This window comes from Coenobita brevimanus, chromosome 104 (assembly GCF_032717465.1).
Source record: "Coenobita brevimanus isolate Jiangsu-jjx chromosome 104, ASM3271746v2, whole genome shotgun sequence".
NCBI classification, from domain to species: Eukaryota; Metazoa; Arthropoda; class Malacostraca; order Decapoda; family Coenobitidae; genus Coenobita; species Coenobita brevimanus.
The window spans coordinates 33228770-33244233 of NC_137057.1; the positions used below are offsets into that span (position 1 = coordinate 33228770).

Below are 15464 nucleotides of genomic sequence, written 5' to 3' on the forward strand. Positions count from 1 at the left end.
AGCACAGTAAAGACAGGTCCGAACACTTGTCTGACAATGACAAAACTTCTAAAAAGTTACCGGGTACTCTGAAATTTAATATTCATGTAATCAATAGTTCAGTATATATAAATTCACACAATTAATTAGTTAAGAGGTAGACATACTGAAATCATGACGGCGTTGCAGAAAACAATGGACGGCCTGTGGGTTTGGTGAGAGAGAAAGACCTGCAGTGGGCCAGTCCAGGATCCTGGGCTAGTCAGGTCACACTGCGAGTTGCCATTACACTGGCGCTTCCATTCTTTCTCCTTTTGTTTATTTTTCTGCAGTTCTATGAGTATGGAAGACTGCAATGTGTTCATCCACTTGTGTTCATTTTGTGTATACATGTCTTCGAGAAAAATTTAGTCACTGAATGTACAGTGATACTGGATGAGGGGATTGAAAACATGAGTTCGTTTAAGTATTTGGGTAGTATGATGAGTAAGGATGGAAGTTTAGAGGGTGAAGTGCTTGAAAGGGTACAGCAAGGAAGAAAGGTTGCTGGTACTTTGGAAGCAGTGATAAAAAACAGGGAAGTGAGCATGGAAGTGAAAAAGTTACTGCATGACAGTATTGTGATACTAACTCTAACGTATGGAAGTGAAGTTTGGGCCATGTTGGAGGGACACAAGTCAAGATGACGGCAGTGGAAATGAGTTATTTAAGAGGAGCATATGGAGTCACATGGAGAGACAGACTGACAAATGTGGAAGTAAAGGAACGTTGTGGTGTGGATATGGATGTGATAGGAAGCTTTAGGAGAAACACACTGAGGTGGTTTGACCATAGGGAGAGGATTGAAAGCGAGAAACTGACGAGAAGAGAGTATGTGAGTGACGTGGAGGGGAGGAGCGGGAGGAGGGGGGGGACAAAAGGAAGAGATGGAGGGATGGAGTGGAGAGGTATATGACAGAGGGGGGTGTGAGCTGGGAGCAGGGCAGTGAAATGGAAGGGGACACGGCGACATGGAGGCGATTTGTTTGTGGCCACCCCTTGCGACTCGATCTCAACATCAAATTACACAGACGAATCTACAGGGTATAAAACACGGTTAAGCCCCGTCTGAGCAAAATTGGCTGTACATTCCTTTTAAATTGGCATGACAATATTCTGCTAGTGTTATTCAACCAGGACATGCAACGATGTGACCGCGCATAAATTCTTTTGTTTTTTCATTCTTTCATCCACTGTTTCTCTCCTACTTATTTCTCTTCCCCCCTCCCCTCCACTTCATATCCTCCTCCACTGACCTCTCATTTCTTTCTTTTCCCCCGCATTTCCTTCACACACACACGCACACACACACACACACACACACACACACACACACACACACACACACACACACACACACACACACACACAAAACCATTCGCCTGCCGCACAACACCACATCCTGTGAGGGGTAGCGCCAAAAAAAAGATTCTCCAGGTTTTTACCGTTCCTTTTTTGCAATAGCCTTCCCCCATCTACCACATCACGCCATCCTCGTACACTCAACGATCTTTTCGTTTTTTGTACTGTATAAACGATTCATTTTAGTGTGCCTGACCCCATCATTACCGCAAGGTCAACATTTAATTTTAGACAGACGTAGAAGTAGGTTACGGGGTAAACAGATGGATGGACAGAGATACATAACATACACAGATAATACACTCAGACAGACAGATGGACCTGTAGGCAGAGACAAACGTTTTGGAGGCGTGGTTGTGCAGGGAAGTTGTAGGTGCTCAATCGGTAGAGAGGTGACTTGTAGTCCTAGCGGACCCGGGTTCAAATCCCGCTGGGGCAGGGAACAGTTTAAGGATTTGAATCTCATAAAAATCAGACTTTCCTGATCTACCAGAAGACCCGCCGACATGTCGTAAAAATACCCCCGCTAATACCAATACACAAGTCCTGTATGAGACAGCCCCAACATGTATTCAGTATGGACGGTGGGTGCTAGCGCCGAAGTAGTGACATGTAGAGGTGTGCGGTACGTAGGAGGGCTACTGGGCCTATAAAGCAGGCTGTGAAGCCTATGCCCAGAGTCGGACACATAAAAAAAAAAAAAAAAGGTACTGCATGTGAAAGATATCAGTGTGGTGAAATGGATTTAGGTCCCACGTACTGGTTGTGTGGGTTGAACAGGTATACATGATTGTAACTCTCTGTCTCTGTCTCTGTCTCTGTCTGTCTGTCTCTCTCTCTCTAATGGTGCCGCCTTTCTGCTTATATCAACCCCTTATTACCTTTTCACTACATTGTCTCCTTTGATGTCGGTATATTTTTAATTTATACGAAAGTTTCACCTCTGGCATTAGTGGTTATCGGGATATTATTCAGTAAGTTCCTCTAACAGTTTTCTTCAGGCATTTTAGTTCTGTTATGTATTGCTTTACCTATTTTCCGGTATGAATTATGTCCCTTAAGGGTGGAGAGTACGGACGATCGTATAATCTTTGTACTTTATATCGTACTTAAACCTCTGTAAATGTCATTAACTGTCTCATCATCCTGAGCCCAGACCACTTCGCAAGGAAAGTTGGCTCTGGAAGAACTATATCCACACAATGAATATGAGGATATAACTCTCAGTATGTAGGTATACTTCTTCCATCTGAACACTTCACGGCGGTGTTAAATTACGAGTCTCTTGTGTGCACATGTAATATCGGGGATTATTACTAATAATACCCCGTCCCCTTCAGCCTCTTCCTTCCCTCCCTCCTGTTCCTCCAGTTCTCTGTATCGGCGTGACTGCAGCGGGAGCCAGACACGCACCTCCTCAAATCCTGTTCCCAGAAAGATGGAGTTGGGAGGTTGGTCGGGATGTTGGGGGTTCAAGGTTACCGACGCTTCATCCCACGCTAACCCCCTTTACCTCGCAGGTGTCTCATTACCCAGTCTCAAATTCCCCAGTCCTTCACACACCCTCCAGCGCCTCTTCTTTCATCCCCCCCAATCCTCTTCCTTTCCTCTCCTCCAGTCCCCTTCCTTTCCTCCCCTCCAGTCCCCTTCCTTTCCTCTCCTCCAATCCCCTTCCTTTCCTCTCCTCCAGTCCTCTTCCTTTACTCTCTTCCAGTCCTCTTCCTTTCCTCTCCTCCAGTCCCCTTCCTTTCCTCTCCTCCAGTCCCCTTCCTTTCCTCCCCTCCAGTCCCCTTCCTTTCCTCTCCTCCAGTCCCCTTCCTTTCCTCTCCTCCAGTCCCCTTCCTTTCCTCTCCTCCAGTCCTCGTCCTCTCCTCTCCTCCAGTCCCCTTCCTCTCGTCTTCCTCCAGTCCCCTTCCTTTCCTCCCCTCCAGTCCCCTTCCTTTCCTCTTCTCCAGTCCCCTTCCTTTCATCTCCTCCAGTCCCCTTCCTTTCCTCCCCTCCAGTCCCCTTCCTTTCCTCTCCTCCAGTCCCCTTCCTTTCCTCTCCTCCAGTCCCTTTCCTTTCCTCCCCTCCACTCCCTTTCCTCTCCTCTCCTCCAGTCCCCTTCCTCTCGTCTTCCTCCAGTCCCCTTCCTTTCCTCCCCTCCAGTCTCCTTCCTCTCCTCTTCCTCTAGTCCCCTTCCTTTCCTCTTTCTCCAGTCCCCTTCCTTTCCTCTCCTCCAGTCCCCTTCCTCTCCTCTTCCTCCAGTCCCCTTCTTCTCCTCTTCCTCCAGTCCCCTTCCTTCCCTCTCCCCCAGTCCCCTTCCTTTCCTCCCCTCGAGTCCCCTTCCTTTCCTCTCCCCCAGTCCCCTTCCTTTCCTCTTCCTCCAGTCCCCTTCCTTTCCTCTCCTCCAGTCCCCTTCCTTTCCTCTCCTCCAGTCCCCTTCCTTTCATCTCCTCCAGTCCCCTTCCTTTCCTCTTCCTCCAGTCCACTTCCTTTCCTCTCCTCCAGTCTCCTTCCTTTCCTCTCCTCCAGTCCCCTTCCTTTCCCCCGTCCAGACACATAATGCTCCATCCCTCCAGCCCAATTCCTTTCTTACCCTCCAGTTTCCCATTTTTACTCCCCTCCAGTCTACCTTCTTTCCTCTTCCCTAGTCCCCTTCCTTTCCTTCCATCTAGCCCCTTTCCTTTCCTCCTCTCTAGCCCCCTTTCTTTCCTCCTCTCGTCCCTCCTCTTTCTTCCTCTCCAGTCCCCTTCCTTTCCTCCCCTCCAGTCCCCTTCCTTTCCTCTCCTCCAGTCCCCTTCCTTTCCTCTGCTCCAGTCCCCTTCCTTTCCTCCCCTCCAGTCCCCTTCCTCTCCTCTCCTCCAGTCCCCTTCCTCTCGTCTTCCTCCAGTCCCCTTCCTTTCCTCCCCTCCAGTCTCCTTCCTCTCCTCTTCCTCTAGTCCCCTTCCTTTCCTCTTCCTCCAGTCCCCTTCCTTTCCTCTCCTCCAGTCCCCTTCCTCTCCTCTTCCTCCAGTCCCCTTCCTCTCCTCTTCCTCCAGTCCCCTTCCTTCCCTCTCCTCTAGTCCCCTTCCTTTCCTCCCCTCCAGTCCCCTTCCTTTCCTCTCCTCCAGTCCCCTTCCTTTCCTCTTCCTCCAGTCCCCTTCCTTTCCTCTCCTCCAGTCCCCTTCCTTTCCTCTTCTCCAGTCCCCTTCTTTTCCTCTCCTCCAGTCCCATTCCTTTCCTCTCCTCCAGTCCCCTTCCTTTCCTCTCCTCCAGTCCCCTTCCTTTCCTCTTCCTCCAGTCCACTTCCTTTCCTCTCCTCCAGTCTCCTTCCTTTCCTCTCCTCCAGTCCCCTTCCTTTCCCCCGTCCAGACACATAATGTTCCATCCCTCCAGCCCAATTCCTTTCTTACCCTCCAGTTTCCCATTTTTACTCCCCTCCAGTCTACCTTCTTTCCTCTTCCCTAGTCCCCTTCCTTTCCTTCCCTCTAGCCCCTTTCCTTTCCTCCCCTCTAGCCCCCTTTCTTTCCTCCTCTCGTCCCTCCTCTTTCTTCCTCTCCAGTCCCCTTCCTTTCCTCCTCTCCAGTCCCTCTCTTTTCCTCCAGTTCACTTCCAGTCCCCATTATTTCATCTCCTCAAACCTCCTTCCTTTCCTCACCTCCCTGCTCTACTTTCCTCGCCTCTAGGCCCTCTTTTATCGTCCCTTCAGTACCCCTTCTTTCCTCCCCTCCGCTCCCTCTCCCTTCTTTCCCTTCTCTCCTTGTCCCCTTTTCCTCCCCTTTCCTGCCTTCAATTATCTGCCTCTCCCTCCCCAGCCCTCCTTCCCTTCCCTTTCTTATCTCCAACTTATCATCTTTTCCTCCCTGACACCCTTCCCTTCCATTTTCTACCTTCATCTCTACCCTCCTCCCCTATCCCCCCCTCCACAGACAGCATATGGGTCTGCCAAACACACAATGCTGTTAATCCCTTCAGTACAAATACATCCTACTTTTGTTATATGCTGTTGCCATACGTGATGCTATAAGCTGGGGATATGGCATACTTTCAAATAACGCACAGAACATGTACTGTAATCCTAAGCATGATCTTTCGGTAATCGAGTAGATTAATAAACAGTGTGAGTGGTGGCACGTCATGATTAACAAATCATATCCTAGCCAAAGCACAGACACCTTAATTACACTTCGAGTTCACATGAGTACAACAACGAACAAGACATACGCAGAGCAGAAGAGGTATTAGGGAACTTCACACGCTCATAACAGTATGGTGCTGGACGGCCCTAAGATGTAGAGATGAAATGACTACATACCCAAAGACCCATACATATTGAAATTTCACCTTCTACTGCAAAGGCAACATGTAACATAAAAATACTGTACCACCATTAGACCTAGCACTACTCCTGCTCCTTGGGGAAGCAGAAACTGTGGCTCTACGAATTGGCTCTGAAACTAAAATTACCTTAAAGGAAAGATACAACTGTTCTGGTAACAAACCTCATTTTATCTAATTTTCAGCTCTAATGAACTCTTTGGGAATCATTTCCACATGCAGTACCAACATGAAGTAGTGTGAGATTAAACAATACAATACCGTATTAAACATAAAGAAACTTAAAACATAAAAGGTAAACATTAGCATACCACAATTCTACTATCATAAGATAATACTCTTCATAAACTAAGATCCGTTTGAACATTTAACAAACTTTCTGATAAAACTGCCTGCTTCCCCAATTACAGTAGTTGGTTAAATGGCGGGCTTAAACTTCCACAAGCATTAACCCCACTCCTACCTTACAGAGATGCATGTAGTTGTGGTGGTATCACTACTGGTGACTTTATCGGCAGTAGAGGTCCATCCACAGTGTTTCACCAGCAATGACGTCGTGCCAGCGCAGTTTGTCCAGGATCTCTCAGGGATCAGCCATCTAGGTGCCGAGCTTTACCGCCATCTGGATGGGAGGGGAAACCTCTTCTTTTCACCTTACAGCATCTGGTCTGCCCTCAGTCTTGCCTACCTGGGGGCCCGTGGCAATACTGAAGCTCAACTTAGTCAGGCACTCAAGGTTGATGGCAAGATGAAGACTCTGCACTTGATTAATAACTTGAAAAATATGTGAGTTTGAATACTTGGAGCTCTGTCTATAAATCTGAATTAATATGCAACCCTCATAATTGGAGGTGTGCTCTATCACATTTTTTTAAAATACAAGTGACAATATACATTGGAGAAAACTATCAAATACCCTGATAAGTATCAAAGGAAGTTTAATAGGTAGTTTTTCTGCATTTACTACAGGCTCAAGTATTATAAGTGTCAAAACGGAGACACAACAAAAACCTACTATATATGGGGGCCAGTGGTAATACCAAGTCATTCAGGTGCTCTGAGTTGATGGCATTTTATCAGTAGCTTTGCATCAGATGACTTTGAACGCAAAGATTTTTACTTTGATAATATTAACTATTTGGGGATATAATGAGAGTACATAGTATATAGTCCAGTGCTCAGTACTGATAGCAAAATTAAGACCCTACACTGACCAGGATAAACTAACAGGTGACGACTATGGACCGAACAAAGGACATGGTACGGATTGCGACATGGAATGTAAGGAGTGCAAATGATGAGGTGAAGGACAGAAAGACTGTCCAGGCGCTTGAGGGTGCAAAAGTGGATGTATGTGGAATAACCAAAACTAAATGGAGAGATGAGTGTGTCAGAGAGTCGGAATATGGATGGGGTATATGCGCGGGAGTGGATGAGAATGAGAGGGCAAAAGAAAGAGTGTGTATTGTTGTGTGCAAGAGATAGAACGAGAATATAAGAGAGTATGGACCAGTTGGCTAAAGGATTGTGTGGCTAAGATTGAAAGTTGGACTACAAATGTGGGCGATTGTGTGTGGGTATCCACCAAAGCAAGATCGTGCAAGTAGTGTGAAGAAGAGTTCTGGACTAATGTGGAACCGTGCATGGAAGAGTTTGAAAGGGATAAGAGAGTATGTTTGATTGGAGATATGAATGGAAAAGTAGGGAATGTGAAGAAGGATGGAGTAGTTGGTGAGTGGGGTGTGCCTGCACCAGAAGTGGACGAGAATGGCGGTGCAGTGGACACTTGTGCAGGGTGGGGGTTGGTGATAGCCAATACACTCTTTAGACGCAAAATGAGCCACTGATGTATGTGGCCAGTGATGAGAAGGGTGGGTGGTGAACTGAATGAACGGAAGGCAATGATTGATTATGAGAGTGTGGAAGACAGAATGAGGTGTGTAATGGATGCAAGAGCATAGAGATTGCAGGAGTGGACTTTCTGACCACCACTCGGTGATGGTGAAAGTCAAGGTTCAAATGAAATGGAGGAATCGAAGAAGGGAAGGATACGATGAAGTAGTTCATATAAGGAGGATAGAAAAGTTGCAAGAGGATGGAAAAAGGCAGAATAAAGACAAAAGTGAAGGAGCGACTGGGTAAATATGGTTTGGAGCAGATGGGGGACGTGGAAGGTGTGTGCAAGATATTCACAGAAGAAACCTGTGCAGCATGTGAGGTGGTGTGTGGGGTGTAGAGGAGACGAAAGGGGGTGCAAGGAACACCATGGTGGAATGAAGAGGTGAGACAGGCTGTGGCACAAAAGAAGAAAGCATGTAGTGAGTGGATGAGAAATGGGGTCGAGGAGGAAATTGAGAGACGGAAGAGTGAAATATATGTAGAGAGGAAGAGAGAGGTGAAAAGATTAACAAGAGAATGAAGACAGTGGATGAGGAATTTGGAAGGAATTTGAGCGTAAAGTGGAAAGGATGTAAGAAAATGTTTTGGGAAGAAGTTCAGAGGGTTAGACAGGGTGATAAAGAAGTTAGTTGGGGAGTGAAAGATAAAAATGGTAGACTGCTAGTGGAGAAAGGAGAAAAGTGAGCTGATTGAGAGAAAACTTTAAGGAACTGTTGAACACAGAGAATGACAGTAATGTGAGTATACGTGGCTGAGGAATGGCTGGGAGAAGGTGGGATGTGAGAAGAGAGGAAGAACTCAGTAGCATGGAAGTTGTGGAAGCAATGAAGAAAGTCAAAATGGGGAAAGCACCAGGAATTGTTGGAGTGTGTGGTGAAATGCTGAGGCATGGGAGAGAGAGAGTAGTAGAATGGATGTGGAAGATGTGTAGATTGGTTTGGGAGGAAGGTAGAGCCCCTGAGGATTAGAAGTCAGGTATAATTATTCCCCTGTGCAAAGGAAAAAGGGAGAAAGAAGTGTGTGGTAATCAAAAGGTCATTTCTTTTTTTAGTGTAATACGAAAAGTAACGGTTGGATACTTACTGACAGAGTTAGGGAAATAACAGAGGAATTAGTAGGAGAAGATCATGGAGGTTTTGGGAAGGAAAGAGGTTGTATAGGTCAGATATTCTATCTTAGGTCTTTATTAGAAACGTTTCTACAGAAGGGAATGAAGTTGTGTGTGGCCTTCTTGGATTTGGAGAGAGCATATGACAGGATGACTAGACAAGGAATGCGGAAAGTATTATGAATATATGGAGCAAAAAGGAAGTTGCTGAATGCCGTGAAGAGTAGTATGAGAGTGCTAAGGCTGCAGAGTGGGTGGACAGTGAACTGAGTGAATTTTTCTATCTAAAGGTTGGAATGAAATAGGGATGTGTCATGTCTCCATGACTGTTCAATCTGTATATATATGGGATTATAAAAGAGATACAAGGTAGGGCTCTGGATGTTGGAGCTGCCCAAATGAGAGAGGGCAGTATCTGGAAACTCCCTGTATTCTTGTTAGCAGATGATACAGTGTTGTTAAGTGAAGACGAAAGGGAGCTTTCAAGGCTTGGTGAAAGAGTTTGGTAGAGTGTGTAAGAAATGGAATCTGAAGGTGAAAGTTGGGAAGAGTAAAGCTATGGTCTGTGAGAGAAATGAAGTCACTCAATGTAGTGGGGCTGGATCTGGAATAATTGCAAAATGTGAGTACGTTTAAGTACTTGAGTAGTGTGATGAGTAAGGATGGTACAACAAGGAAGAAAGGTTGCTGGTTCTTTGAAAGCAGTGATAAGAAACAAGGAAGTGGGCATGGAAGTAAAAAAGTCGCTGCATGACAGTATTGTGATACCAACTCCACTCTAATGAATGGAAGTGGAGCTTGGACCTTGTTGGAGGGACACAAGTCAAGAGTGGGCGATGGAAATGAACTGTTTGTGAGCAGCATGTGGAGTCTCGTGGAAAGACAGACTGATAAATGATGAAGTGAAGGAGCGTTGTGGTGTGGATGTGGATGTGATAGAAAGCGTTAGGAGAAATGCACTGAGGTGGTTTGGCCATATGGAGTGGATGGAGACCGACAGACTGACGAGGAGAGTGTATGTGAGTGAGGTGGAGGGGGGGAGAGGGAGGGGGAGACTGTGGATGTGATGGAGGGATGGAGTGGAGAGGTATACAGTACATGTACTGTAATAACAGCAGCCTAACCACAGTTTCACTTTAACAGTACCACACAGAGACAAATAGCAGGGGCCAGCTTCACCTTCAAGGACGCAAATCGGATCTACGTGGATGACGGGCTTACTCTTCGCCAGTGTGTTACTGACTACCTGCATCAGCTGCTTCAGATCGTAGCCATGAAAGGGGATGTAAGTGCTAAAAATCATGAACTACTAGGTTTTCACGGGAATAGGCTATACAGTCACCTTAATGGTACCATTATGATGACATAATGCTGTATACAGTTGCTGCCTTAACCATGTCATTTGATGGCATTACTGTATATGTTTGCTAACTTAATCATGTCATTAAAATGAGATATTACTGTCTAAATTTTGCTACCTTCAAACTACTTTATCCAGCTTCGTATAGACTTCTCGATCTAGAAGGGTTTCCTTTTGTCGATATTTAACCTGTTCACCGTAAAGTATATCTCGTAAGATTATTAACATTTCTTAGTGGTTACATGGATATGAACATTAAAGTTGTGTTGACAAACAGTATCATATTAAATGAAAATCACTAAATGTAGGTTATGTTCCAGCAAGAAAGATTACCTTCTCAAACGTTAAAAAATCATATTCAAGGCAACGAATAAGCTTCAAAATGTATCTGATGCTGTGACTGGATTTATTTGTGCCAATAAGTGTTATTAATAATTTAAAGAAACAAGCAATTTAAAGAAACTTGCATTTAGCTCCCTCCTCTAACAATTTTTCTCCCTCCCAAACCATTTCTCCATTCCTCGTCTCTTTTTCTGATGATTTTTCCCTCCCACAGCCACAAGGCACAGCGCAGCTCATCAACAATTTTGTGTCCAAGACCACAGAAAACCGCATCAAAAACCTGGTATCTGAGTCTTTCATTAAAGACGCCGTCATGGTGTTGGTCAGCGCCGTTAACTTCAAAGGCATCTGGACCAACCAATTTGAGGCCCATGCAACCAGACCAATGGATTTCAAGGTCACCCCCAACTCACAACCCCAGTCCGTTCCTATGATGATGCAGACAACGTCGCTTATGTATGGTAATTTCTCCCTCTCTCTCTACTATTGGAGGCTTATGTGTAAGTGGAAGTTGAATGGTAACCTCCCTATTCATTATGTACATAAAATAATAGTCCGTCTATTCACTGCCAGACGCCTGAATCCCGTAAGGGGTGGTCACAAGCAAATGGCCTCCATATCGCCCTGTCCTCCCGCCATTTCGCTGCCCTGCTTCCAGCTCAAACCCCTCTCTCTCATATACCTCTCCACTCCATCCATCCCTCTCATCCTTGGACTCCTTCTCCCTCTCTCCCACCACCACCTCACTCACATACACTCTCCTCGTCAGTCTCTTGCTCTCCATCCTTTCCACATGGCCAAACCATCTCAAAGTGCTTCTCCTGACGCTTCCTATCACATCCACATCCACACCACAACCCTCCTTCACTTCCTTATTTGTCAGTCTGTCTGTTCATGTTACTCCACATGCTCTTCTCAAATAACTCATTTCCACTGCTCTCGCTCTTGACTTGTGTCCTTCCAACAAGGTCCAAGCTTCATATCCAAACGTTAGAGTTGGTATGATAATAAATAAATAAGTATATTTTACATAATAATAATATCTTGAACTGGCAAAACGAAGGAAGTATTATCTCAGCACTAATTTTTTTAACAGAACATCAACAGATGAAGGAAAAGCAATTTAAATAAAAAACATTCCATACACCAGATTACTGGTGTCCTCCCTTCATTAAAAAAACAAACAAACAATATGTAACAGTGGACATGAGAGGAAACTAATCTGGGGAAGCGAGTTTTCAAAATCAAGCAGTTTGGGGAATAAAAGAAGTGTGACAGGCAGAAGTTGTGCAATGTGAGTGTGACAGCCAGTTCATGAGCACTACCCATGTAGTCCATGTAGTAAGGAGGAAGGCGTGGAGAGATGGCACAATGGATGCAACTTTAAGCATTTGCCATAGAGGTATCTGTAAGGTAATAAAAAGGAGGCAACATTCAACATTCCTTCCTACTTAAAGGGGAGGTTGTTCATTTGTAACTGCTGGGTTATTAATGTTAACCATGACAGATGTCATATTCCTCAGCTTTACAACAGTTTTCCTCAGTCATCATAATCACATCCAAAATCTTCTAATTGTTATCTCCAACCATAACTCATTTTTTTTTTTTTTTGTCATCATCGTGATCATCACTGAGGCCATGTTTTCCACTTATAGATGGTGTGGGTAGGATTCAAAAAGAGGATAACACGAATACAAAAGAGAATATCAGCAGAGAACCCCGTGAAAAGGTCATTACATCCATTCATTCTTCATTCAAACCATGAAAATATCAGAATATTGTTTTCTTTTACATTAAACAAGACAACCCTTCAATGTAACTTCAACTCAAGATCTATGGAGGCAACGAGTCATAGTGGCTGGTTTCCTGCATGCCACTGGAATCATGTTCATATAAGACTAGGGCTGCAACAACAAGAACAGTTAATTCTGGATCCCATCCCACCCCATCAAAAAAACCTTATGCTCTTAAGATTCACTCAATTCTGAATAATATCATGACACTGGGAGGAATGGAAAATGATCATCTGCTTTTTCATCTAAAGGATGAGGTGGGGTGAGATCACAAATTCGGTAAAAAATAGAAAAAAACAAAAAATGTTCATTGAAGTGGATCATGTACTCATTCCCATATAGGTCAGGCCTTCAAAACCCTGGTATGGTCTTAAAACAAAATTATGTACATACATTTTGTTCAGTTGTGGCAAATATCTTCCAAACTCATGAAGGAGGGGAAAATAAAGCTCTATCTTCTAGAAGTACAGGTACGCAGCACATAACCTGCAGTATGTAGGATACAGTATACGGAAATATTGAAGAAAAAGAGACACATGGTTACTAGGAGAGGACTAACTTACGTTTGTCAATTGCTAACATATGGCCAAAAATAAGTATACAGAACTCCTAAGAAAAAAAATGCATAATCACCCATACCTTTCTCAATAGGTAAGTCAGAGGAACTAGGCGCCCATGTTCTGGAACTTCCCTACTCCGGTGACAAGATCTCTATGTTCATTATGCTTCCTGAGGAGGAGGGTGAGGCAGGATGGACAAGAATGTTGAGTACCTTGAGTGGTTCAGCTCTCCAGCATGTGGCAGACCGATCTCGCCTCTCCAGACAGCGTGTTGATGTCATGCTCCCAAGGTTCAAGATGGAAAAGACGCTGACGACCGAGCTTATACAGGTAAGGAAGAATGGATTGTTCACGTAAAGATAAAGAATAAGTTTGCCTACTATTTCACATGCCTGTCCTATACTTGGAGCATGTCTATCACACTCCTCTGGACAAATTGTTTCAAGTATGCAGCAGAACATACCAAGCCACTCTCAGCTTATGAATATTACTCCTAACTCCAGAAGATTTATATAGTTTGGAGGACATTTTTACTGCGAGTGATAGATATAGCTAACATAGTATCTGTCAACTCCTTCACTAACATATATGTCATTTATATTTAGAATAATATGACTGTCAACTCCTTCACTAAGAGAGGTCCTTTACATTTTAAATACTATCATCTGCTGATGACCAAACAAAATAAAATTTAAAATGAATGGGATAATATACCCCAACATTTTTAATTTCACTTGACCTAAACCACCTATAATCCACAGGGGCTCCAACGCGTGGGTATCACTGACCTCTTTGACGGGCAGCTGAGTGACCTCTCAGTCTTCAGCCCCAACCTGGTGGTATCCCGAGCCATTCACAAAGCCTTTGTGGAGGTCAATGAAGAAGGCACAGAAGCAGCAGCAGCAACAGCATTTGGAATAGAGTTGTTATCGGGTGTCGTTCATTTCACGCTACCCATTCCCTTCCACTGTGACCGACCCTTCCTGTATATTATTGTTGACCGTGAGACCACAAGCCTCCTGTTTATGGGTTCATATAGGGATCCCAGCTCACTGAGTGGAGGAAGACAGGGATGAGGGATGGAGAAGAGTTGAGGGATGGAGGATGGAGAGATTGAGAAGCTGAGAAATAATGGACAAACATGAATTAAAGGGGAGGTGAGGACAGAGAAATAAAAATGACTCACACTTTGGGGGACTGGAGACAAAAATGGAGAAAGGTGAAGAGCTGAGGATGGAGAAAACTTAAACGGCTGAGAGAGAAATAAAAGGCTGATAAAGAATAAGAAGAAACAACTGGAATTAAGGAATGACGAGAACTGCTGGGTGAAACAATGGTGTGGACAGAGAAGAGGAATGCAGACAGTCTGCAGACAGGAATGGAAGTGTGAACAGCCCGACTGAGAGGTGTGATGGTGAAAAAGTTAAACGAGGATGTTGAAACAGATAGAGATGAAGAGATATATGGAAAAGTTGAAACGGAATAAAACTGTGAGCTTTATCAGTTAGTAGTATTTTGTTGAAGGAATTGAGTCGAACATGAAATTATTAAGTGAACTGTCGGAGTGTTGTTGTAAGATATGATAACGTTGCTTGTTACATAAAACTGTAGGTGTATATGTGCATTTTTATAAAGCAGAAAAATCATATGAAAAGATCTGTAATCTGATGATATAAGCGCAGTGTTCCATTACCATAAGACTGAATATATAGAGATGAGAACATAATCTGAGCAGAAAAGATGTATGATGTTTTAGAAGCAATGTTGCAAATCATGAGTGTGTTGTTAGTACAGTTAGTTGAATTTACTACACAGAGATGAGAGTATTGTTAGCAGATTAGGAACGTTCATGTGAAACATGTGAGTTAATAATATGACAATATACAGAGGTAAAGGCAGAGCATAAAAACTGAGGTATATAATAAAAATAAATTTATCTCTCCTCATTTAAAAAGTGACAAAATGCAACTCAAGTGAGATGTGCTTCTGGTTAAAAAGGCATATAATGTAACCAATCTGACTTCAAAATAGGTTTATGATCATTCTAAGGTAACTTAGGCGAAGAAAAAGTGAAATTCATGAGCAGCTTAATAAACAAATACCTTAAAAGGACTACTGTATATTATCATCACTATTTTTAAAACTACTGACAATCGCTTTGTGTCAAATATTGGAGTGCCACCTATTGGTTACTGTACAAAACAGTTCGAAATACAAAGGAACAACTGGTCATTATTTTTCTTTTTAACAACAGAGCAGAGGAAGGAAAAACAAATGAATAAAAAAAAATAATCCACATACCATATTACTGGCGTCCTCCATTCATAAAAAATCTGTAACAGCTGGACTTAAACAGCTGTAGGTTGAAGTTTGGGGGAACACAACTCCGGGGAAGCGAGTTCCTGAGCGATGCAGTTCGGGGAATAAGAGAATTCTGGTAGACAGAAGTTCTGCAATATGGCTGTGTGACATTCCAGTCATGAGTGCTACCAAATGCCCGTGTAGCACGAGGGAAGGCATGGAGAGGTGGCACAATGGACGCAAATTCGTCCTTACATCCTCTCCATCTTCCTTCATATTCTCTTAACCTCTCTCACTTTCCATCTCCCTCTCTCCCCGCTCCCCTTCCCCTAACTTAGATTCTCTCACCCACCTCTTACGCCACACTCCCTCCTTCACCCTTCTCTTTTTCTCTTCTTTGATATTCTCCCTCACTTTTCCTC

General features: G+C 44.0%; 1 protein-coding gene across 1 annotated transcript in view; it reads left to right on the plus strand.

Annotated features, from left to right (window-relative positions):
- LOC145416073 (leukocyte elastase inhibitor-like) overlaps positions 1–13817 on the plus strand; it is a 15992-nt gene extending 2175 nt beyond the window's left edge. The window contains exons 2-6 of the mRNA XM_080285167.1: positions 6150–6465; positions 9830–9971; positions 10603–10849; positions 12833–13071; positions 13503–13817. Coding sequence (XP_080141293.1) covers positions 6152–6465; positions 9830–9971; positions 10603–10849; positions 12833–13071; positions 13503–13817 — 1257 coding nt within the window. The 5' untranslated portion in view covers positions 6150–6151. The remainder of the gene's footprint in view (positions 1–6149; positions 6466–9829; positions 9972–10602; positions 10850–12832; positions 13072–13502) is intronic.
- Positions 13818–15464: the final 1647 nt, after the last annotated feature.